Source organism: Sarcophilus harrisii, chromosome 3 (assembly GCF_902635505.1).
Source record: "Sarcophilus harrisii chromosome 3, mSarHar1.11, whole genome shotgun sequence".
In the NCBI taxonomy this organism is placed as follows: domain Eukaryota; kingdom Metazoa; phylum Chordata; class Mammalia; order Dasyuromorphia; family Dasyuridae; genus Sarcophilus; species Sarcophilus harrisii.
This window is the reverse complement of record NC_045428.1, coordinates 546648456-546670550: the sequence shown is the minus strand read 5'-3', so window position 1 is coordinate 546670550 and position 22095 is coordinate 546648456. Positions and strand designations below refer to the sequence as shown.

Below are 22095 nucleotides of genomic sequence, written 5' to 3'. Positions count from 1 at the left end.
ACTATGAACCCACCTAAATATATTATCATCTCTCCATCATACCCATAGGATACCAAGAAAGATTTTGGTCAAATGCCTTGCTAACCTCCAGATATAATCCTGTCAAAAAACGGGGGATAAAGTTAGTCTTGTATAACCTGTTCTTGAGTCCATTCTGGCTCCCCAAAAAGCACCTTTTTTCTATGTATTTGGAAACTCCCTATTTGATAATCAACTCAGAAGTGGGCCTGGAATCAACATGAAGTTTGACATTTCATTTCTTGGATTCTACCTTTCCCCCTTATTGAAAATCAGTATATGAACTTGTCTCCAATCCTATGCTTGTTCACAGTTGTAAAATGTCACTGGCACTGGAATCACATCTGCAAATCCTTTCAGTACCTGGATCTAGAGACCGAAACTCATGTAACATAACTTGGGCTTCTCTGGTCTTCCTTTCCCATATCATTTTCCACCGGATCTTCTCTTATCAATTCCCTTGGAATGTTTGTCTCAACCTCTCCAATATTAAGACTGTTCTTCTAGAAAAGAAGCAAAATTGAAGATGGATTCCATGATTCAAACATTTCTTTGGTGCCTGCTCAGGACAGACATCCTATATATAAATACATATTTGTATAAATATATAATACATAATTATATCTATGCATATGTATATGATACATATATATTTGTATGTTTAACATGTAATGCTATCCATCAGCCCCTAATAATGTGCTTTTCTTATAATTATCCATTGATGTAAATTAGTCATTCAGACTTTTAAAAGCAGGTATTAGAGTTAATATTAATCCCACCTCAAGTAAAGGGCTACACTGACCCACAAATATGTCCAGGGAAAAGTTCATTCAAACTCAAAGGGTACATGTGTGGCAAAGAAGTAACTCCCGACTCTTGATGATGATAACGAGAGGTTGATGGATGACGATGGAAGATGGATGACAAATTCCAAACCCTCTCTAAGGTCCGTAAGGTCCTGTGCCAGCTGGCTGGGGGAGGAGGGAGGAGAGAGAGAGGGGGTGGAGAGGCAAGTCATTTGAAGAAGGTAATACAGATAATCAGCATCCAAGGTTTGCTTTCTTTCTCTTGTACCAGCCTCTCATGTTATTTAGTGACTGTGTGAACTTGGACAAGTCACCTCATTGCTCTAGACTCCAACTTATAACCCTGCATAAGGAGGAGGGGGGAGAAGGAGGAGATCAGACAAAACAAGTCCCTTCCAGCTGTAAATCAGTGATCATATGGATGCAAATGAATGTAAGTGACTTCAATTCCCTGGGTCTGAGTTTCCTCTTCTGTAAAATCATGAGATTGGACTAGATGGCTTTTTGAGTCCATTTGAGCTCAAAATCTGTGATCCTATGGGAAGGAAAGAAGGAAAAGCAGGTTTGGGGAAGGCTGCTCTGCTTTCCCTGTTGATATGATACCGTAGGTCCCATGAACTGATCCCCTTTGGTTCCTCTTCTTCCAAACTTGGCTTAACTTGGCCAAGCTTTGTCATCTTTAGTGTTTTTCACAGGACTCAGCTCTTTCTGAGCTCCAGTTTTCCTGGTGCGGTGTTTGTCCTTGGTCCCCAGCTCCTACTTCCATCTTTTGTCCTGGCAAGGCAGCTCCTCCACCCACTTTAAGATCCTCCTCCAAACATTCTAGAATTCTTTTCTTCCTCATAGGAATCATTGACATTTCCATCCTTGGAATTCCACCATGGACAACTTCCCAATCCCTCTCTGAGCCGATTTGATCCCTTTGACAGTAACTGGGGGTAGCTTTCCTTCTGCCTGTCCAAAGTCTAGGTGTCCTCATCCAATTAGTATCTCTTTCCTATGGCAGGATCACTTTCTCTGACCAATTTTCCATCATTTCCTCATTATTAACTAGTTCTTCCTTGTTAGCAAAAATTAGGTCTAAGACAGCTGTAGTTCCCCTTCGTTTCTTCCTGTCTGCCGAGAGATGAAGTCAGCAGAATCATAATTTTATCAAGCGCATCATTTTTAGCTAAGCCTTTTGACACAACCCTGTACAAGTCATACCTGAATCCCACTGGGACCGCCCCTCCACAAACCATTCTGCACATTGCCTTTGTAATCTGATCTTGTAACTCCCCTTCTCAAAGATTTTTGGTGACTCCTTTGAGAGAGAGAGAGAGAAAAAAAAACCCCATGCAACGTAATTAGTCTGGCATTCAGAACTTTTTAGGATCTGCCTCAAACCTTTCCTTCCAGCCTTATCTCCAACCTTTGTCTTGTGAAGAATTTATGTTTCACACAAAATGGATGACTAACTTTTCCTCAATATTCCTGACCTCTCACTGATGTGCATTTACACAGACTTCCTCTCATGCCCCAAATGGGACTCCTTCTACATTTGTGCCTTCTAGAATCCTTCTCCTCATTCAACAATCAGCTCACATGCCCACCATGAAGTCACCCCCAATCATTCCAAATAGAAGTGCTCTCTCCTTTCTCAACTTTCCTGTAATCACTTCCTCCAATTATTGTACACCCGATCGATCATTTCTGACTTGGTATTCTCAGGGCCCTCCCAGACTGTAATTTCCTTGAGGGCCGGGATCATGTAATATTTCATCTTTGGATTCTCAGTGCCAGGAGCCTAATAAATAATATGCTGCACTGAACTGAATGTTGTGATCTCTATTAGGAAAGCATCATCTATAGTCTTCATAAGGTCAGTTGGTCAGTAGAATACTCCAACAATACTATCACTTCTAGTTTTGTTTTTTCCTCCTCATTCCTCACCCAAGTTCCCCCTTAAATTTGTTGATTTCCATTTCTAAATATACAGTTCACTTCCTTTCTATTAGGGCTGGGGATTTTTGTTTGCTTGCTTTTTTTGAAAGGTTATATCCTTCCACTGATGAATTCTAGTACCGAATCCAATGCCACTAAAGTCTTCATGGAGACTTTGATGTCACATTTACTGCCTTGAGTAAAAATCTCAAGGTTTTTTTTTCCCCTAGTACTGTCCATATGCTAACCACTTGGATATAGATATAAGACCAGTGCTTTTCCTGGTTGATTCCTTTTGAAAACCAACATCTTTTGCTTTTTTTTTTTTTTTTTTTACTCTTTGTTTACCACCTAGTTTCCCACCATATTTGTAACCCTAGCACTTGGCATAGTGCTAGGCACAGTAGGTACTTAAACATTTATTAACTGATCATAAAATAGGGTTTTAGGTTTTTTAGCTTTTCCCTTTTATAGTATTTTATATTATTTTCCAATTACATATAAAGATAGTTTTTTATATTCCTCTTTATAAGATTTTGAGCTCCCAATTTTTCTCCCTTTCTTTTTCCCTTCCCCTCCCCAAGGTGTGCATTCTTGGAGTAAAAAAAAAATTAATTTAAATCCATCCTCTAAAATTTATTAGTCATATGACCAAAGATTTTATTGTAATCTTGGAAATTTTCAAGCTCCTTACGAATAAAGACTGTTTTTACCTTTTTGTGTGTGTTTTGTTATTCCTTCTTTCTCTCATTTTTAATACAGTGCTTAGCACATAATAGGCACTTAAATGCTTGTTGACTTGACCCAAGCCAAGTCATGTAATCCTTCTGAGCCTCAGTTTCCCCTCTATAAAATGAGTTGAAATTCTCAAAGTGCTAAGTCTTGAGGGAAATGAAGGAGTACATTCTGAGTTTAGCAGGGGATGGGGAGGAATGTCTACAATCAGTTTAAAAGCAGAGAATGTGTGTGAGGATGTCAGGTGCCTCGTACTGAAGAGGGCATGAAAGAGAAGGTGGGAAAGGAGGGTTGGAGCCAGGTTGCTTTAAATGTTAAATATTGGGGTTTTCCTTGATCCTTGAGGCAATGGGGAGCTGAAATTTAGGAAAATCACCTTAACCCAAGTGGGAAGAAGGGCCAACCCAAGAGGGGCTGAGGGGGAGAAACCAATGTGGACTCCTGAAACCATCTGCTTAGGTGGAGAGGAGCTGTGATTTCTAAGTGACAAGGAAATCTTGAAGTCAGTAAGAAGTTAGAGGAATGATGATTATTCTGTAGCTAGTGGGGAGCCACAGAAAGTTTTTGAGAGAGGGAGGGGACGTGCTAGCTGGGCGCCCACCCACCCACCCACTGATAGATACACAGAGGCACTCTCCCAGCAGTCTCACACACAGACTCGGAGATACACACTGGCAGAAACGGACACTGGCGCAGAGTCCCAGAACAATGGGCTCATTGTCTGAGCTGGGGCCTCCGATATAGACCCAGGTTGGAAGAAAGAGGCCCTGGGGAAAGGGGTTATTGCCCCCCTTTTCTCTCCCCTCTCACGTTCTCCATCCACCACAGCTATGCCTGTATCAGAGGCACCTGTGACTCCCACCACCCTCCCCTCGAACAGTGGGGAAACTGAGGCAGCAGCCCCCGATTCAGGGCTGGGCAGCCGGAGATTGCCTTGGACACTCAGTGCCGCGGGGGCAGCAGCCGATACTAAGTTATGGTCCCAGCTTCCTGGGGACAGCAGCGGGAGGGAGAGATAGGAGCCCTGGGGCCCGGAAGCATGCCGGGATAGGGGGCAAGGATGTTAACCCTCTTCCTCAGGTACAGTCTAAGGTCGGGCACTCAGTCTTCGGGATCTCAGCCCTGCCCACCCAGTAGAGGCTAGGACTGCTCCCAAACCGTCTCAGCCCCCTCCCCCCAGCCCCTGCCCCCCAGCCCGGAGTTTCCCAAGTGTCTCAATGCCGGTCACACATTAGTCATCCCTTTGGGCCGGGACAGTGCCTGAGAATGTCCCCAGGCGGGAGCTCAGGCCCCCCCTGCCAGCAATCTGGGCTAATAGTGTGCCCCTGCCTGGGGAGGGGGGGGTGTTAGGGAGGCACTCCGGAGGAGGAAACGAGGCAGAACTGGCCGGCCCTGCCACATCCCAGCCACTCACTTTTGCAACTCGCACAGAGTTTCCTCTCCTGCTCGGCTTTTCCCTCTTGGGGAGGGAACTCTTGGGTTCTGTAAATGCTTCTCCCACATGGGGCAGTGCTTAGAATAGGGGTCCCTCCTCCCTCTTCCCCTTTTAGCCCCGTGGAGGGGCTGAAATTGGGAACAGGGCAGCCGGCAGGGTGAGGGGACTTCCCCAGTTCTTTCTCAATCTAGCTCCCACATAACATCATCAAGGGTAAACAAAAGAGACCCAAACCAGAGATGAGATGGCTCAACCTGCCCTTGGTGGGAGGAGAAGGCCCTTCCAGGGCATGGGGGGGGGGGGGGGGGGAAGGAGGTGGTTGCCCTGGAATGATTTCATCTGGAACAGAATTAAATTTTTCCCAGTCTGACAGATTTCCATAACATTAAACTCAGGGCTTTGATGACCCAAAGGAAGAGTTGGAGACATATGTGGGGATGGTGTGTGAGGGGGGTTAGAGGACTTTGCTTCTCAGCTGAACCAAGACTCTAGCATTGAGGATGGCGAGGAGTGGACCCATTTCTTATCCTGGATGTCCTTGGCCACAGAGAGACCCTTGCTTGGGCCAGGAAAAGGCCCAGGGAACGAGAGAGCAGGAGCCGGCAAAGATTTACCAAGATTTGGAAACGTCAGCTAGAAGCGATCTCATTGTGTGGGGTGGAAAATGAACCCCTCCTCCCCAAGAGGAAGGGACTTAATCAATGACACCAGAATTAGTGGCAGAGAAAGGAAGGACAAAACACAGGATTCCTGACTTGAAGGCCAGAGGAAATAATGCCTGGATGGAGCAGGTCAGCTAATCTCCCTGGGGGACCCCCAAATTCCTCTAGTCCAGGCCAGGAGGAATAGCTTTCTTCCCCAGCTTGTGCCCAATGGATTTCTCCAGTTTTTAGAAACTAAAGAAGGACCTGGTGGAACTAAGGAGAGCTTGGGAGTCTGAAGGAGGAGGATGGTCTAGTTCCTGAACAACTTCCCCTCCCCCACTGTGACCCTGGGGGCATAAGACCTTTGGGGAGGGTCCGGTGGCTTCCCTTTAGGGTGGGGAGACTCCCGTGCCTACTCTTGCCTTAAGAAGAGACATCACCCCTCGGAGACACAAGGTCCAAGAAGACCCCAGAGAAACCTAAACTCTCCCCTTCCCTTTCCTTGTGTGATCATCTCTCCTGTTCCATAAAGGTTCTCCAGGCCCGCACCTCTCCTTGAGAGGATCCCTCTCTTTCCCTGAGGAGATCCAAAGGTCTCCACCTCTTGGGGACGCCCCCCTTCTCACTGAGGGTGCCCTCTTCTTTAAATGACCCGCAGGTCGGCCCTCTTTTTAAACTGCCCCTTCCTCCCGCGCAAATCCAATTATGTCAGAAGCCCGTGTCCTCCTTAATGACCACCGCCTCCCCTCCCTTACGCCCCCCGCCCCCGGGCCGGGACATCCTCTACTTAAAGTGATGTCTCAGAATCCTGCTCCCTGTGCTGGGAGCTTGAGTCTCACACCCAACCCCATCCCCCACTTTTCCTAGGCTTTGGTTTTGGGGGGGTGGAGGGGGCGGGAGGAGCGGGGAGGGGCGAGGGGGCTTGGAACTCCAGGCTGCCGGTGGTGCAGGTGGGGGCGCCTCGGGCCCCACCCCCGTCCCTTGATTGGGTGCTTATTTAAATGGACGGCCACGCCCCCCCGGGCTCGCGGTGCTATTTAAGCGTCGCGGCGGGCGGCGGGCGGCATTCCGGCGCGGAGCGGAGTGGCTGGGCTTGGGGGCTGCATCTGGGTACCCCCTTCGCTTCCCCCCCCCCCCCCACCTATCAGGAGTTCGCTCTACTGACCGTAGCGCCCGGGTTCGCCCCCCACCCCAGCCAGCCTCCCCCTTCCCCCTTCCCTCGGGGCGTCCCTAGACGCGGGCGCCCCGCGCTGCAGACCCACCCCCCTCCACCTCCCCCGACCATGGGCAGCCAGAGCTCCAAAGCGCCCCGGGGCGACGTGAGCGCCGACGAGGCGGCCCCAGCCAAGGCCAATGGACAGGTGGGTGCGCTCTTTGGACCGGGCCGGGGTCGGGATGGCGCGGGCTGGGCCCTCCCCCTCCCCGCGGTCTCCCTCGTCGTCCTCCTCCGGGCCGCGGGCTTTGTGCCCGTCCGCCCGCCCGCCCGGGACACGCGGCGCCCCCTCCCCCTCCCCCCGCGCCTTTTGTTCTCGGCTCCTCGGCTGCTCCCGGCGGGCGGAGGGAGAGAGAAGGGAGGGAGCTCGGGAGGAGGGGGCGCGGCCGGCCGAGACCTGGGCCCCGGCCCCGGGCCCGCTGCCTTTGTTTCGAGCCGCGGCCCCGGCGCCCAGAGCACAAAGGCGGAGCCCAGAACGCCAACCCCGGGAAACCTGAGGCGGGCGCTCGAGCCGGTCCAGGGAGCGAGGGGGCGCGGAAGAAAAGGAGGAGGAGGGCGCGGACGAGATGGGGGGATGCCCGGGGGAAAGCCTGGCGGGGGGAGGAGGGGCGGGGGTCCGGGGTCGCGGGCTGCAGCCTGATCCGCGCGCCGCATAGACGGCGCGGAGACAAAAGCCGGGCGGGCGGGGATACCCGCAGGGATGCGCCCGGAACCCGATCGGGCCGGCCCCGCTTTCGGGGCCCCTGGGCTGGCCCCGCCCGGCTGGCCCGCGCGCCCCCTGTCGGTCCCGGGCCTGGAGGGTGGGGGGCCCCGCAGCTCCCCCCGCAGGCGGTTCACGGCGCTGCCCTCTGCTCTGCCCGTCTGCAGGAGAACGGCCATGTGAAGAGTAACGGCGACGTGCCCCCCAAGGCCGAGGCCGAGGCCGCCCCCCCGGCCCCAGCTGAGCCCGCTGACGCGGCCAGGGCCAGCGGCGACGCCATCGAGCCCACGAGCCCCGCGGCGCAGAGCCCAGGGGGCGAGGCCAAGGCCGAGGGGCCCCCCAAGGAGACGCCCAAAAAGAAGAAGAAATTCTCCTTCAAGAAGCCCTTTAAGCTGAGCGGCCTATCCTTCAAACGGAACCGGAAGGAGGCTGGGGGCGACTCCGCAGGATCCTCGCCCACCGAGGAGGGGGCGACCGAGGCCGAGGCACCCAGCCGCCAAGAGCCCGTGCAGGGGGCTGAGGAGGCAGCCACCGATGCCACGACCGCCCCGACCCAGGAGGCTCAGGCCGACGACAGAAAGTTGGAGGAGCCGGCCCCCCAGGCGGCTGAGGATGCTCCGGCCTCCGAGCAGAGCCCCACGCCAGCCCCTGAGGGCGAGCAGAAGGAGTAGCCCCCCCTCCCATTTGGGAAGGGCAGGTGGGCATCTCCCGAATTCAAAGACTGTGCTCACACCCCGGCCGGGTCAGTGCCCTCCTTCCATGCCCAGCTTAGAACAGGCAGCTGAGAGCTCCAGGCAGAGCCGTTCTCTGCCCCCCCTCCCCTGTGGACTGTCTTTCCCCAGCCAGCCCTCCGCCCTCCCGCCTGCCTGCTCTGCGGTTCCCCGTTAGGTTAGTGGAGTGAGATGCTCAGACCAGCCCCAGCTTCAGGCCCTGCTCCTGCCCCTTTCACTGCTGAGCCCAGGTCTTCCCGGGCAGGTTTGCTTGTTGCTCCTCCGTGGAGGCTGGATCGGGCCGCCTGGCCATCTTCTCTGGCCTGGCCCTTTAGGGCTGGGGCTCACTAAGAGGACTCTGGCCGGACCCTGCGGGCCCCTCCGGTTTGGGAGGGATGCTGTAACCTGGTTGGGTTTTTACAAATGTCTTGGTCAGTTTCAAACTCCAGCTTTGTGCGCCTGCTGTGTGTTCCTTTTGAATTTGTAGGGGAGCTGAATGGGGTTCTGGGGGGAGGGGGATCTGTATAATGTGAAGCAACTTGTTTTGTCTCATTTTTCTTCATTTGTAAATAATTTTTAATGGCCAAAACTAAACTTGTGACTTTTTCTAACTGCTAAAACCAATTTCCCATCTGGGTTTTAACTGTAACATTTGGAAAAGGAATAAATGTCAGGCCCTGTTGTGATGACTTCCTGAGTCTGTGTTGGGATGGGATACAGAGATACTTTTTCAGTAGCTAACAGCATGAAGGCCTGGTGCTTGACTAACTCTTAGTGGTTCTCAAGGATTTCCCTGGACCTGCTGTTGGCCACCTGCCCCTTACAGCCTAACCTTTGGAAGTACTCTACAAAGAAAAGTTACCAGGACTGCCCTGGGCTCAATCCTGTCAGGGATTAGTCTGCTGTAGGCCTTAATTTTTTCATCCTTAAATTCTAGCAGTCCATATAAAATACCATGCTAGATTCTATTTAACAGAAAAAGAGACCTCATCTCCACTATCCTACTATCTGGACATCAGAAATGCCAGCCAAGTCAAAGACATAAAAATGTACCAGTTTTATTACAAAGGTTCTTCAAAAAAAAAAATTCAAAATAACTTCAAAATAGAAACCACACCATAGATCCCAACCCAGACCACTTTCACACAAACCCAATCGACAATGGTGGGTCCCTGGCCAGGGTGAACAGGGGACTATTTGATGGTACCAGTGAAAGGGCAGCCAAAAGCCCTTAGCCTAGAAGTCTGCTGAGGTATGGGAGCACAAGGTGCCCCCTGGCAAACCAAGTAGGTGAACCAGCTAGAAGGCACATACTTGTCACATGTCTCCGTGGGCACCAAGCATAGCACCTTTGAGCAGTTGCTAACTAATTTCACCTCAGGACAGGGAAAAGTAGTGGTTGGCTAAGTACCTGAACCTACTAAGGAACCACCAGAGGAAGCTAGACAGACACACATCACCTGCCATCCTTACATCCTAACTTCACTGAGTTTCAAATTAAATTTGGAGGAATAAAAAAGGCCCACAGAGGGAGAAAAGGGGGCTGTGAAGGCTACCCAACCCAGCCACCCAGGGCAATGTGTCCTATGCCATGTTAAAATAACCCACCCAGAAAAGATATACCCAGGCCCTAAACAGTCAAAGGGATGTGTTTACAACGACAAAGGGAGGGAAGAAATGGATTCACTTGCCTGAGACTGGGATGTACAAGGCAACAAAGGCACTGGATCGGGCAGCCAATAGCAAAACCCCTAGTTCCTGTGTTCTGGGGACAGTTCTATTTCATATATTTATATATAAATAGAGACATAGAAAATATAAACTCTGAGGGTGTAGGGGTAAGGAAGGAGGTGTAGGTAGCAGGCCCCAAGGAAAGCTGGAGAGCTCAGGCAGACTTGGTTTCCTCCTTCACCCTGTGGAGTAGGAATATGACCAGGGTTAGAAAGAATTTGATACTTAGCCCACAGGATCCTCAAGTGGCACAGGTGGGGAAAGAGATGGTGTCAGGATAGGTGAGGCAGATTTCCTTATTTAACCAGACAGTTCTCACTATGGGACCATTCCAAAGTCCTCTACCCACCCACTTTGCTGAACCTGTTAACAAAGGCTTACATAAAACATATCTTTACAAGTCATAAAACGTACTAAAATGCAGAATTTTAAATATAGTACGATAATAAAGAGAACTGTAAAGCTACAAAGGTTGTGCAGTGCTTTGTCCTTTCTCCACCCACTGCACCAAGTTTTTATCCCTGGTAACTATCTGGATTTTTGGACAGTGGCTCTCTTTATCCTTATTCATCCGAGGATAGCAAATGCTATTGTCCTCAATTAGTCTTTGAACTTTTAAAAATCTTGAAGCATCTGGATCTATCTTTTCAATACAAGAAAAAAAAAATTCACTCAAGTGATGAAATGCTTCTGCCAGCTACTTGATTGTAACCCTTTTTTGGTTTGACCTCAGGCTGACAAGCTTCGTTCTCATCTGCAGTTTTTGCAGCTAGAAGCTTAATCAGATCCTCATCCATAGTTCTTCTCCATGGGACTGACTTTTCCACATCATTCTTAACCACCTCCAATTCTTGTGCTAATTTTACAATCCAGTTACTCTCCTCCTAAAATATTTCAGCTAAGTGAAATCCATATGAAAATTGGGAAAGGAACTCTTTTCCCCAAATTCTCTTTATACATATTTCCATTAGCAACCACTGCTCAAATACCTGTGTTGCTTCAGGGTACTTTATTTTTAATTATTTAAAAAGGCTTTGATCCTTCATTGTCATCAAGCTTAAAGGAATATTCTTCGGAAATCTGGTCATCTATCCACATACAGTTCTTTCATCTCTAAAACAGGACCTTCAACAGCTGACTTCAAGCAAGTACTGAATTACTCTTTACTATGCTGTTTACAGTTGACCCCATCAAACTAAGTTCACATGCTTATCAATGACAATTTTTGGCCTCTTAAATAATTTCTAATTATTTTCATTTCCAAGTCTTAAGCTTATACTTAGGAGATGGTTTGGCCTTTCCCCTCAAGAACAAGTTGCCATCAGCCCCAAGGCTCACTATTGAACAGAGATGTACAGTATCTGTCTAAAGGGAACTGATATAGAGATGGTTCTCAACTTCCCACCAATGCCCAAATCCTATGGCATCTTATTGTACAGAGTTGCTTTGTGTTAGGGCATTTTTGTAATTTTTTTTTTAAATATAGATTTTTTTCAAAATTCTTTATGTAAAGGTAAATTTGTGTAAAACTGAGAAAATATCTGTAATCCATTAAAGGACCTTCTCTCAATTATGATGGTTTCCCTTTATCATGTTTCAAAAGAAGGAAGCTAGATAAAAGAGGGCTGGGACTTTTTTAGAAACAGGGCCAATTCTCTTTCTATCCCCCATCATCCAATCCCGTTCTTCACTCACCCTTTGGCTTCAGGTTTCTCTTCCTTTGTTTTTTCCTCCTCTTTTGCTTCTGAAACAAGTGATTTCAGGAATGACAAATGGCAATCCTACTTCCTCCAATTGGGGACCTTCCTACCACCCACCATCACCTGCCCAGTACTAGAACTAGACCAGATTAGGGGAAAATGTTATGGGTTCCTGCATTATCCCAGATAGAGCTGTATCATCACTTCCCCTGCTGGGCACAGCTGTGTGAACCCAGAAGACAGATATTTCCCCCAAGCTCCAAAAACTGCTGCCCAGTGCTGGAAAGGACCAGACCCAAGGACAAACAAGTTTGACTAGTTTTCTGGGAGACTAAGAGGAGCTGGCCCCCCTGGGAAGTGTGAGGTGGCAGGAAAAGGGCTTGGGTGGTATGTAAGAGTCACCATTAGCTATGGGGAGATGGGTCACACAACAGGCTGGGAGGCCTGATGGGAGGTGAGGCCAGCTGAGCTGGATTACAAGTCAGCTCTTGTTCTTTTTGTAGGCCTGACACTTCGGGGAAACAAGCAAGAGGAATGAGAAGCCCTGCAGAGGCCCTCAGGCACTGATGGGTTTAAGACCTCCTTTCTACCCTCCCCCTCTGCTGAGCTCAAGCATTGGAAGCTTTTGCCCAAGAACCTACCCACCTTTTTTCTCCTCTGGCTCTCGATCTTTCTCCTCTTCCATTTTGACCCTTTTGGCTTTCTTGAAGTTGGAAGAGTTTTTCCGACCGCCCTCACCTTCCTCATCTGAATCTGAAAACTCCTCCTCACATGCAATTCTTTTGTCTGAAGAGCATACTGGGGGGGGGGAGGAAAGCAGAGGCACAGGCAGGAAGTTATATAGCACCTCTGGCCCAACAGAGTTTAACAAACATGTAATGCCCATCTCAATTCCTCTCCTTGACTGAATGACTCCACAGAAGGATAAAGACTTAATGCTTGGGAAAGAGGAAGGAGGTAAAAGAGGTAATTGCCTTCTGAATAAAACCTGACAAGATAGATTTCCTGCATCTCATATAAGGCATCATTTCAGTTGAAAGGACATGGAAAAATATGTCCATAAAATCACATACAATGAGAACTGAAAGGAACTTGTACTTCCCCCATCCTGTCATGTTTCTCCTTGGTCCCCAGATTACCTCCCCACTCATTCCAGACAGCATTCTCCTTCCTCCAGAAACCTACTTGAAATGCGCTTGTCAGGATCTTCCTCATCTTCATCTCCACTGTCTTCCTGTATGCCATCCTCAGGAATTGGTTGCATCTGGACACCAGGGGCATGAGGCAACATCCGAAGGTTCTCAAACAATCTCTGCCTGAGGGTCCAAGAAAAAAATAAACAAAATACTGTGTCAGTGGTGGGTGGGTGGAGGTAGAGGTGCAAAACTAAAGGTAGGAAGCACTCACTTGATCTTCTCCAGGTACTCATTTGTATTCTGGTTTGTCATGTTAGATGGGCTGATATGAAGTTTGAAATCCGGTCCAAAGTATTCAAAATAATCATTGTAGGGAAGTTCTTTTGAAAGTTTTTGAGAGGAGAAAAAACAGAGGAGTCAGAAGACATGGATTGTCTATTGCCTCCCCCATCCCGCAATGAAACTGATCAAATCATATGGCCTCTCCACAATAACATGAATGAGCAGATGACGACTGAGCAGGTGGTGGGACTGAGGATGCTCCTGAAGCTGCTCAAAGGTAGCCCAGACTAGATTCTAAGACTTAAGAGCCAGAGATTCAAAATAGTCAAATGCCTCATTTTGTAGATGAGGACATTATGGCCCAGGGAGTTGAGTGAATTGCCCAAGCTCACACAGAGTGAGATCTTCCCTGAACTGATGACCAAATCTAGCATTCAGTTCATGCATCATGCTGCCCTGTTAGATACTTCTCTTGTACAAGACTCTCTTGTATGTGAAACAAGTCACGTTTAGAAATTTCCAATGCTCAAAAAAAATTTCAAATAAAAAATTCTCCATATCCAGTCAATACTTTCTGTTTATCTGTCAGATTGGCCATTTAGTGATTCAAGATAATGATCTAAGCCACAGGGGTCCTCAAATTTTTTAAATAGGGGGCCAGTTCACTGTCCCTCAGACTGTTGGAGGGCCGGACTATAGTTAAAAAAAAAAAAAAAAAAAAACCTTTGTTTTGTGGGGCCTTTAAATAAAGAAACTTCATAGCCCAGGATGAGGGGGATAAACGTCCTCAGCTGCTGCATCTGGCCCACAGGCCGTAGTTTGAGGACCCCTGGTCTAAAGTAAAGCTATCAAGCTCAGCTAGCCTAATTGATTAATATGTAACTGGGAAATGCTTTTACAAAATAAATAAAAATGATGATAACATTAATTTGTGGTTTTCAAAGTCAATAAGTGTCTCACAGGGATTCATTTCTGTTTGTGTTTATTGGACACCACTGGTATAAGGGGTTTAGGCTAAAAATTCTTAAATGGTTTCTTAGCCTTAAATAATTGCTTATGAATATGAATGGTATTAAATTATCCTGGAGGCTCACAATACATTTTTGTTATTGTTGAAAGGGTAGTTCAAAGAACAAAAAAAGTTGGGAACCACTGGTTACAAGTCATAGGATCAGTGATGGGAGACTACTTGCATTGAAGGCCAAAAGCCTTAATTAACTCACTATGTGATTTAGGTTAGTTAACTTCCCACTTCAGGTCTCAGGTTTTCTCTTCTACAAAGGGGGGGGTGGGGAAAGAGAGAGAAAAGGGAAGAAGGGGCTCAGCAGATTAAAAATAATGGTAATTCACATATATATATATGTTGCTTTAAAGTTTTAAAATGCTTTTTTCCTTATACCAAGCCTAAAAAATAAATACTATTGATATTTCTTACCCCTATTTTATAGATGATAAATTTGGGGCTCAGAAGCTGAACAGTTATGGGATACAGAGCTGAGGTAAAATTTAAGATATTATCAAATACAACGCTTCCCCTTCTCCCTTTTTTTAAGGAGGCAGGGCCCAGAGTTAAAGTAGTTTTCTCAAGCTCACAAAGCTAAGTGAGAATCTAAATGCAGGACATTTGCCACTCTACCACACGCGAGGTTACATATCAAGTAAGTATCCTAACTGAAACTCTAACTCTGGCACTCTTGTCACTACACCCACCAAAGGAACAAAGGTTGTGAAACCTCATAGAACAGTCCTGAATGGATAACAACTCCCAGAAGGGTAAGCGGCTCCAGAAGGAGTAGGAACCAAACCTATCCTCCCAAATACCATCTTATTAGCCCAATTTTAAGTTTACCATTAGGGATCTCTGTATCCAAAGCCACAGCTGTCTCATATGTCCAGCACCTGGCTACATTGCGGATAGTGTAGCCACCCCCTCCCAGCATCAGCATGGGCAGATTAAAGCTCTTGACAAACTCTACACATTTGGCATGACCTAGGAAGAGTAAAGAAAAGGGTTTTTAATCATAGAACATTTACCAAGAATCTACTGTACAGAGGTCCTAGTGTTAGAAATAACAAAAAAAGAAATGGATTGCTTTCAAGGAATTTATATTCTATCAAGGGACACAATATGTAATCATTAAGGAAATGCAAAACAGACAGAATAATAAGATATTATGAGGTTCTGCAAGCCTTAGTATCCGAGAGGAGTCAAGACAGGCTCCATGCCATAAGTGGTGTTTGATGGGAACTTTTCAAAGAAACCAGGAATTTCTAGAAGTTGTGTTGAAGGAGGGCATTCCAAGCATAGGAGACAGATTAGGCAGAATCAGCAGGACTCTGCAATGACCTCTGCTCTTTTGTTTACCTTTAATGGTAAGGTTGAAACAACCTAATCGGTCTCCAGACAGGGAATCAGAACCACACTGCAAGACCACTGCACTGGGCTGAAAGGTCTCCATCACCTTGGACATAACCTGAAAAGACAAACCTGGATCAACACTATGCTAAGGTAACCACACTGGTCAAAGCATAGGCTATAGAGCTGACTTTAGACAATTTAGAGGTTACTTAATCCAGTGCTGTAATTCAGTAGTATTTGAGAACCAGAAGCCTAGAGGTTAGAGATGGCTTGGCCAATGTTATTAAATGCTCTGACTCCAAAGGCAGGGTTATTTTTTATTAACCCATCTTTGGCAGGATATTGAAGGCAGTCAAGGCTGCTTAGCTCTCCATTCTTCCCCCAAAGCAGATTCTTGACCCTCTATTTCAACTATTTACAGCTCCCATGAAAAGAAAATTTTTGCTTATAATTTCTCTACCTTCTCCGATAACTTCTCTTCAAGAATTCTTGATACTAGCCAAAGTAGAAATTCTCCATCTTTGTTGTTGTCTTGTCTTTTTCCACTTCTGTCCCTATACTCCATGCTTAATTAGAACTGATTCTTCAGTGCTTTCCTTCCATGGCCAATTCAAGATTTTATCTTATCCAGACTTCTCAGACCACTTCACCCACCTCTCTTCTTTGAGATCTCTCCTTGTATTTAGTTGTCTTGTCTTCCTCTTGTGTTGCTCCAGCCTCCCTCAGTCTAACCTGCCCTATTCTGAAGCTGCCTAAACCTTAAACTATAGTCTCTGGAGTGGCTACTTTGTAAGCAACAAACTAGTTTTCATCTAAAACCTTTTCCTCTCTCAATTCACTCCCATCATCACCGAGACTTGGTCCCTTCCTGACAATACAGGTTCTCTGACCACTCTTTTCTAGCACTAGTTTCACTCTCACCCATAATCCCCAACTCACTGATCTTGGAAGGAACTGGAATACTCTATACCAATTCTGGGCTTCCTTCCCTCTTTAATCTCTCTTCTGAGATTCATTCAATCCATATTATACAAGCAAGATTCTGGTAGCTGTTGTTTACAAACCTCCAGGACACTCTTCCTCACCATGACCTCCAAATTCTCTAGGCGTGTGTTCTTTCCGAGGTCATTACCTACAATAGTGCTTGTAAACATGTCCTTGTCTTCCTCACTCTCAAAAACTTTATCCCTGAAATACAGAGATACTCACTCTCCTCTCATTTACGGCATAACTCTTCTTCACTTCTTTTCCTCTTTCTCTCCTAAACTCTATGTAGGCTGACATCCAACCTCATCATCCAACCAAAGTTACTTTTTCCAAAATAACAAGCTAAGAATCCAATCCAATAAAATCCAGGCCAAATCTAGCAATCCTAAATACTCATTCTTCTTGCCATCAATATAGCCTTTAACATTGTCAATGATAACCTTGTTCATCTCCAGGTTTTTATGATATTGCTTTCTACCAGTTCTCCCCCCATTGTCTGACAGTTCCTTCTCCTCCTTCAATCTGTATCCTATCTAAAATAGCTCTCCTGGGGAGATTTCCCCCCTAAAGTTCTGTCCTAGGTTCTCTTCTCTATTCTATTTACATTTGATGGATCCCCCACAGATTAAATGACCATCTTTATACAAACAATTATCGGATTGCCATGTAAACTGAATGTCCTGTAGATAACTTAAACTCCCAACAATTCCAAAACGAACTCTTTATCTACCCTTTCCCCCTTCTCCCAGTCACCCAGGCTCACAATCTAGATGCTATCTTCAACTCTTCACTCTTGGTCTCCATATTCAATTAATTGTCAAATCCTATTGTAGATAGCTATCTTCAACTTCTTTTAAACACTGCTCCCTCCCTCCATCCCCAATTTCTCTGACACTTGGACTCACCCCAATAAAAGTCCTAACCACTTCCACATAAATTACAATAACTCACAATAGACAGCAAGCCTGCTGGCTGGTTTCCCCTATTCCAATTCATTCTCCACCAGGTTGCCATACTAATCTCCCTAAAATATATACTTGATCATGTTATCAGCTTACTTAATACACTCCAGTCTTTATTACATCTAAGACCAAACAGGAAATTTTGTTTGGCTTCCAAAGCATTCCATAACCTAGCCTTTTCCTAACTTTCAAATCTTCCCCTTATTCCTTTCTCTGTATTCTTAAATACAGTGATGGTGGCTTCCTGGTCATTCCTCATACATAACATTCCCTCCTGAGTGTATGTACTCCATGCCTAGAAATCTCATCTTCACTGTCTCAGCTTAAGTTGTATCTTCTATAAAAAAGCCTAACTCCTGAATTCCTCAATCTTTTTTCCATCTGAGACCATCCCCAATTTGTATACATTTTTTCATACGTTATTTGCATGCTGTCTTCTCTATCAGACTGTGAGCTCCTGAAAAGGATGAACTAGAGTACTCTTTTCTGTCACCCAAAGTCTCAGGATTAAATCCTAGTTTCTCCAAGAAGCCTTTCCCAACTAGGAAGCCTTCCCATTAAGCAATCCTTTCTCTGAATCACCCTATTATGGGTACTGCCTTACACAGCTCACTGTACATTTATAAAATCCCCCACTGAGGACAATAGTCAATGCTATATGTCTTTCTATTCCCACACAGAGCTGAGAACAGGATAGCACAGGGCGGGTGCTTGTTGATAATCTATTAATCACCCATATCTCCTAGTGTTGATATGTACCAAATCCTCTTATTCCAGCCAGCCAACAATGGCAAAATGAGCTCTCAGAGTCACAGTATGAGAGTCTTGCTTTTCCCCTTGTTCCTCTAGCCATGATCTCTGGATGCATAACACTTACTGGTTTAAAAATGGCCTCATAAGACTCATCATCGATCCCATCTCGAAGCGGGTAGTTCACAGCATAGTATTTGCCTTTGCCAGCTCCAATGTCCTGATTTAAAAGAGACATTAAAGCAAAATGAGGTAAAGAGGAAGAAAAAGCCAAGGGCTAAAGAGTAAAGAGAACTAGAACTTTGCAAAGGAAGAACAAGATTAAGCAGAATTGTAGAATTCAACTGAAAGTAGTGTAAAGAAAACACCCCACGCATCCCTCGAAAAGCACAGTCCCTCTGAATCCCTGCCCAAACATCACCAGTGACCCTTTTTATCACTTCACAATGACCATATCAGCAAAAGATCTGCCCTTAGGCAAGCACAAGGCCACCACAGATAGAAGTGCCACAGCTCTGGGATGGGACACAGATCCATGTGATCAGTCATGAACTGAAATAGACAAAGCTTCAGAAGGTGATAACACAGCACATAATGTCCCGCTTCATGCTGCTGATGGGAACAGGTTATCATGACAATTGTCTCTTAGGACTAGGTGCCAGGCAACAATTTCTAGGGCCTACCTGTAAGGTCATTCTCAGAGTGCCCCCTACTCTGTGGGCTCATAGGATTTAGAGCTAGAAGGATCCTTAGATAATCATTCAGTTCAACGCACTCATTTTATAGATTAGGAAACTTCAGTTCAGAAGTGATTGGTACAGGGTCACACAGGGGATAAAGTAGCATTGTCAGGATTCAAATCCAGTGCTCTTCTACTAAGTCACACCTGCTTCCCCTTCTAAGGATTATCTCCTGATGAACTAGGGGGGAAGAGAGAGGAAAGGAAGGAGAGAAGAGAAAGAGGGGTTGGTGATATCTCCCAAACAGATTCCCAATTTTAATTGGTTCTATACTAAGCAGCAGATGTCTATTTGTCTCACTGACTGCAATAAATAGCTGTGCTGCCAGTGAAAGTAGTAGGTGGCACCTTTTTGCCCAAGGTCAGGGGGCTCAGCAGACAGTTTTTATTTCAGTCACTTTGATATTTGTGAGACAGTAAGGTTATGTAAGCAGATGGCTCATGCCAGGCAATGCCTGAACATTGTCACCAAAACCCGAGACTCACAGGACATCTGGAAATGCCAAGTCTAGCCCCAAACCCGCCTCTGCTGACGTGCTCAATGCCAGCTGGTAGACTGGAAGGACCCCCCCCCCACCCCCACCCCCACCGAGCTGCAGCTGCCAGTGGGAGCTCCAGGCTGAGCTCTGAATAGTGGAAGAGAAAGGAAGTGGTTTAGTAGTATGAGGCATGAGAGTTAGAGCCGGAAGAGAGCTGGCTATTGCCAGGAGGGAGCTCTCACCCGTAGGTCACCCGTTCCCGGAAAGTACTCTCCATACTTATGAAAGGACACTGTCATGACCCGATCTGTGGTGTAGAAAGCTTCTTCCACGCCATCGCCATGGTGAATGTCAATGTCAATGTACAGCACCCTCTGGTGGTACCTAGGATCAGAAGCAGGTCAGGGGGCCTAGGGCACTAAGGGGAATGAGATGTCCCAAGTACAAGGCACTATGGCCCTGCTTACCAGGTTGGTGGCCTCCCTCAAGGATCTCTAATCGCAAGGGTTAAATGGTGAGGATGACAGAAGGAGGAAGAGCAGCTGGGTTGTCTCCAAAGGCTGGATTGGGCCAAGAGTGAGAGCGCCAGCATCCCAGGTCAGGCCACACTGGCCATTTCCAAACCTGGGCTCTGAGCAGTGCTTCCGAGTCATTCCCCGAGCCTCTTTCTAGGTTCACACCACCCTGATGAGTGGCTGCAGACACTCATCAGAGCCATCCCTGTCACTTCACTCTAAGGAGAAATACACTAAGGAACTGTGTGCAGCAGGGCAGAGGGCTAGATAGCAGTGCTTCCCCCCCCCCCTCCCCCAGGGGATATGAGGTAAACGTACTTCAACAGCTCCAGGATGGCCAACACAATGTCGTTGACATAACAGAAGCCAGAAGCTTCAGACTTCTTAGCATGGTGCAGGCCCCCAGCCCAGTTCACAGCAATGTCTGTCTGCTGTTTGTTAAGCTTCACTGCACTTGCTACAGGGAGGGAAGAGACACGGTCAGGTAGGGAACTCCCTGAATATCCTTTCTACCTATCCCACCTCCCAAGACACCGGAAAAATTAGCCAAATTATACAATTATTTGATACAATTTAATCAAAACCATACCATTTGTACCAAACAATTCAACTCTCAATTTGCAATAATGTCCTGTCCCCCCAACCTCACTGTATGTAGACAGTTTTAGGATATTAACAGAAGTAAACATTCTACTTTTGACTTTCACTGATCTAGGCTCCAAATATAATTCCAGGTAAGACTTATAAAAATAAAGCCTTTTGAATTCCAATAACTGTCAATAACCAAATGATGGTTGGGTCCTGAACAATATTTTGCAAATCATTACATAATGATGAAGGCATTGAACTATGGCCCAAATCTAAGAAGTCAGTTATCAGTAAGGCCTACAATTATCTGTTCTACAACAGCCAGAAATTCCTTACCTACAGATCCACCGGTGGATAACTGGCAAAACTCAAACAGGCCGTCAAACACTGGACAGTCTTCACCAACATTAACTTGAAAAAGAAAGGGAAAAGTAAAGAGATTTGCATTCTCCACCACTGAGAAAAACTCAGGTTTTGTTATGAGACTAAGTTTCCCATTTATGTACCTCCGAGGAAAAGCCAAGTCCTGGGGCCTCCAATGCAACAAAGCAATCTCAGAAACACAATCCTTTAAAGAGTGCGACCAAAAAAGAAGGAATCCTCAATATAAAGGATTCAGGTCTCTTTCTCATTTGGCAAATATGCAGTAATTGCAGAGTTTAAATATTATCCCAATTTTACAGTTGCAGAAAATAAAGCACTGAGCTTTTAGTGACTTGCTCATGATCATACAGCTTGTATCCGAGGTAAGATTCAAACTTAGAACTCCTGATTAAAATCCAATGCTCCCCCTCTACAGTATGTTGTCTTCTCTACAAATAACAACTAATCTAAGTTCTAACATCAGATTTGAGTGAAGAATGACACAAAACTAATGCAAGCACACTGGTTACCAACAACTCACTTGGTTATCAAGCGAGCCCCCAATATAGAAAAGAGTTACCAGCCTGCTTTAGACCAAATGGTCCAAAAGACGACTAGCTAAAAGATTCACTGACCTGGGGGCAGCTAGACAACACAGTGAATAGAGCAATGGACCCAAAGTCAAGAAGGTCAGAATTTAAACTTGACTTCAGAATGTGACTCTGGGCAAGTAAGTCACTTAAGCCCAATTGCCTCTCCTTTCCCTTGCCCCCTCCCCCAAAAAGTACAACCAAAAAGATACACTGATCATATACTACCCTTGGGAATTATCCTTAACAGAGATATTCCAAAGAGGAGCAGCATCTCTGAAAGGACTAGAGAAGCAATTCTTCCCTACATACTGCAGCAAACACCACCAGGTTCTAACAGTATGAACTTTGGTCTCTCACAGTCTTGCTTATTTTCACAAAGGAAGCTCTTTTCTACTTTGTCCTTCAGGGGGCTAGCCAACTAAAGTTCAAATATGGAAAGAACACATATTGCTCAGATTCTAAATACTAGTACAAAAAAGTCAAAGAAAGGTAAATAAAAATGAAACTTTCCTTTAAGTCTAACATTCATTTAAAAACAACAACAACAACTCAGGATTCCAGAATTTTAGCACTAGAAAAGCCCTTAAAGATAGATCATCTAGTCAGATTTCCTGTAGTTAAAGGCAGGGAAAAACATTACCCACCAAAGAGTGCTCCCCCACTACAGCTTACATTACTGGTGCTCTGGGGAAAGAAGAGACAACTCACTTGCACCTTCATTAGCATA

The 22095-nt window shown here is 46.2% G+C and overlaps 2 protein-coding genes across 2 annotated transcripts in view; one reads left to right on the top strand and one right to left on the bottom strand.

Moving 5' to 3' along the window:
- The first annotated feature begins 6611 nt into the window (after positions 1-6611).
- MARCKSL1 (MARCKS like 1) lies at positions 6612-9687 on the top strand. Its single transcript, XM_031962286.1, has 2 exons — positions 6612-6922; positions 7642-9687. Exons 1-2 carry the CDS (start codon positions 6845-6847, stop codon positions 8143-8145), a joined length of 582 nt encoding a protein of 193 aa, XP_031818146.1. The 5' UTR covers positions 6612-6844; the 3' UTR covers positions 8146-9687.
- The window catches only part of HDAC1 (histone deacetylase 1), a 25488-nt gene continuing 12619 nt past the window's right edge, over positions 9227-22095 (bottom strand). The window contains exons 4-14 of the mRNA XM_031962285.1: positions 20749-20823; positions 20143-20281; positions 19552-19693; positions 18219-18311; positions 15399-15507; positions 14883-15023; positions 13023-13131; positions 12801-12931; positions 12261-12413; positions 11611-11659; positions 9227-10097 (exon numbers count right to left, since the gene is read on the bottom strand). Coding sequence (XP_031818145.1) covers positions 10070-10097; positions 11611-11659; positions 12261-12413; positions 12801-12931; positions 13023-13131; positions 14883-15023; positions 15399-15507; positions 18219-18311; positions 19552-19693; positions 20143-20281; positions 20749-20823 — 1169 coding nt within the window. The 3' untranslated portion in view covers positions 9227-10069. The remainder of the gene's footprint in view (positions 10098-11610; positions 11660-12260; positions 12414-12800; positions 12932-13022; positions 13132-14882; positions 15024-15398; positions 15508-18218; positions 18312-19551; positions 19694-20142; positions 20282-20748; positions 20824-22095) is intronic.